The sequence below is a fragment of the Cebus imitator genome, unplaced genomic scaffold, assembly GCF_001604975.1.
Source record: "Cebus imitator isolate Cc_AM_T3 unplaced genomic scaffold, Cebus_imitator-1.0 Scaffold42, whole genome shotgun sequence".
Lineage (NCBI taxonomy): Eukaryota > Metazoa > Chordata > Mammalia > Primates > Cebidae > Cebus > Cebus imitator.
The window spans coordinates 5,719,435-5,721,550 of record NW_016107357.1 but is presented as its reverse complement, the minus strand read 5'-3'; the positions used below and the strand labels follow the sequence as shown (position 1 = coordinate 5,721,550).

Sequence of the window (2,116 nt, the reverse complement as noted above, 5' to 3'; positions counted from 1 at the left end):
GCAGCTGATAGCCTCTGCTCTCTTTCTTGCCGCTCATACTCTTCTTGACTTAATTTCCTAAGATAAAACTGGTGGTCAGTGAAAGTATTTCTCTTTTCCTCCTGGCATTCTGTCTGAATGCTCTATTAAAACGTCACTTCCTATCCTACTCTTAAAAATGCACAGACTATACAAAGTCTTAGGAAGGAATTCAAACTGTCCTTTAGGATAAAAATCCAACTGTGGCCTGTTGATACATCACCTGCATTTTCTAATGTCTCGTAATTCTTTCCTCATTAGTAAGTAAATGTAATAAAAAAACACTATGTGTCCCATGGGAAAGACTTGTGTTGAAATGATGAATGCTCACTTTTCTTCAATGTAGAAAGCCAGAACTGATCAACCTAACACAGTTAAGCTTAGTAGGATAAAACGGGATAATTACTTCTCTTATTTTTAACCATGGAAAAACCACTAATTAATTTTCTTCTGGGCTGTTTCTCAATCCAAGACTGGTACCATGATAAAGACGGCCAATGAAAGGGCTTTTTAGAACATGCCTTCTAACTGTACAGTTAACCACAGAACATTTTCACACTTCAGATGTGGAGCTCCCCTACCTATTTCAAAGGAATCACAACTAAGCAGAGAGACAAATCTGAGTATTGCCAATGTCTGTTGAACAGAAAAAGAATCCAAACTGTCCCATGTTCAGGGTGCTATGTACTGAAAATTGGTTTTAACTTGATAATTTTCAAGCTCAAGATGTCAACATACTGTAACACAGATTGTAAAGGCAGCAACATGTAATGGTTTAAAAGTGCTGCTTGTAGTTACCCTTGTACTTCTTTACTGATAGTTCTGATACAAAAGATACTTGAAACTTTTCTATGAATTGGAAGCAAAAATAGAGGAGCTATAGTAAAAAAGGTTATTAACACCAAAGAGAAAAGAGTTTAAGTATTCTTTTATAACTGCTCATTTAATATTTCAGCAAATATTTTGTGAGTGGTTATAACAGACTAGTTATAAGTTATAAGTTATAAGAGGCTAAGGTAAAGGTTTGGGTATGGTAAGTACCACCTCTGCACTAAAAGAGCTCACAGCTGAATGTATAAAAGGTACGTATAAGAATAGAACAATCCCTCTCTGACTCGGGCTTAGGAGGGATGTGGAAAAAACAAGTCTTAAAGAAAGATTCAAGAGAATTTTGCTTCCAATAATGGATGAGTTAGTCTGCAAACACTGAAAATAAGAACATATGGACAAAAATAAAAAGAATGTGCTTGAAGGCATCAGAAAGCTAATAAGGCAGTGAAGAAAATCCAGTAGGAAAAACCACAGAATTATAAGTAAGTCTGGCATTTTAAGCCATTGTCCCCCAGGTTCAACCACACATTAAAGATGAGCCAGACATATACGAAGGTTGAGAAGAACTTTCAACAGATCCCTGGGTTCCAAGAAACAAGAGGTGGAGTTCAGGGCTGACAATGAGAAGGCCCCCGAGAAAAAGCCCTAGGCTTTGGGTTGAGACCAGAAAAGAGCTGCACACTTGGAGTACTGAACAGGCAATATAAAGTCCTTTAAACAGACTCAGCCATTTTTCAATGAACTTAATAGCTAACTGGAATAAAGTGATGACCACCTGCTAGAGGTAATCTCAAATCTTTTTCTGTAGGATGATAACATATCCGAGACCTCAAATTTCCCCTACAATTTTCATAAACAATGTTCACCACTCCATCAAAACCAACCAGGCATTCCATAAGACAAGACAATGTGATTGCAATCTAAAAGACAAGAGAAACAGACTCATAAGGAATCCACATAATAGGATTACCACATAGATTTTAAACAATTGTGCCTTATATATTGAAGGAAGTAAAGGTCAAAATTATGAATTTCAGCAGAGGATCAGAAACTATGAAAGTAAAAAATAGGCTGGGCGCGGTGGCTCACGCCTGTAATCCCAGTACTTTGGGAGGCCGAGGCGGGTGGATCACGAGGTCAAGAGATCGAGACCATCTTGGTCAACATGGTGAAACCCCGTCTCTACTAAAAATACAAAAAATTAGCTGGGCATGGTGGCGCATGCCTGTAATCCCAGCTACTCAGGAGGCTGAGGCAGGAGAATTGC

General features: G+C 38.2%; 1 protein-coding gene across 1 annotated transcript in view; it reads right to left on the bottom strand.

Annotated features, from left to right (window-relative positions):
* The window catches only part of MIA3 (MIA SH3 domain ER export factor 3), a 53,998-nt gene that overhangs the window by 6,819 nt on the left and 45,063 nt on the right, over positions 1 to 2,116 (bottom strand). Inside the window, exon 19 of the mRNA XM_017526283.2 lies at positions 3 to 57. Coding sequence (XP_017381772.1) covers positions 3 to 57 — 55 coding nt within the window. The remainder of the gene's footprint in view (positions 1 to 2; positions 58 to 2,116) is intronic.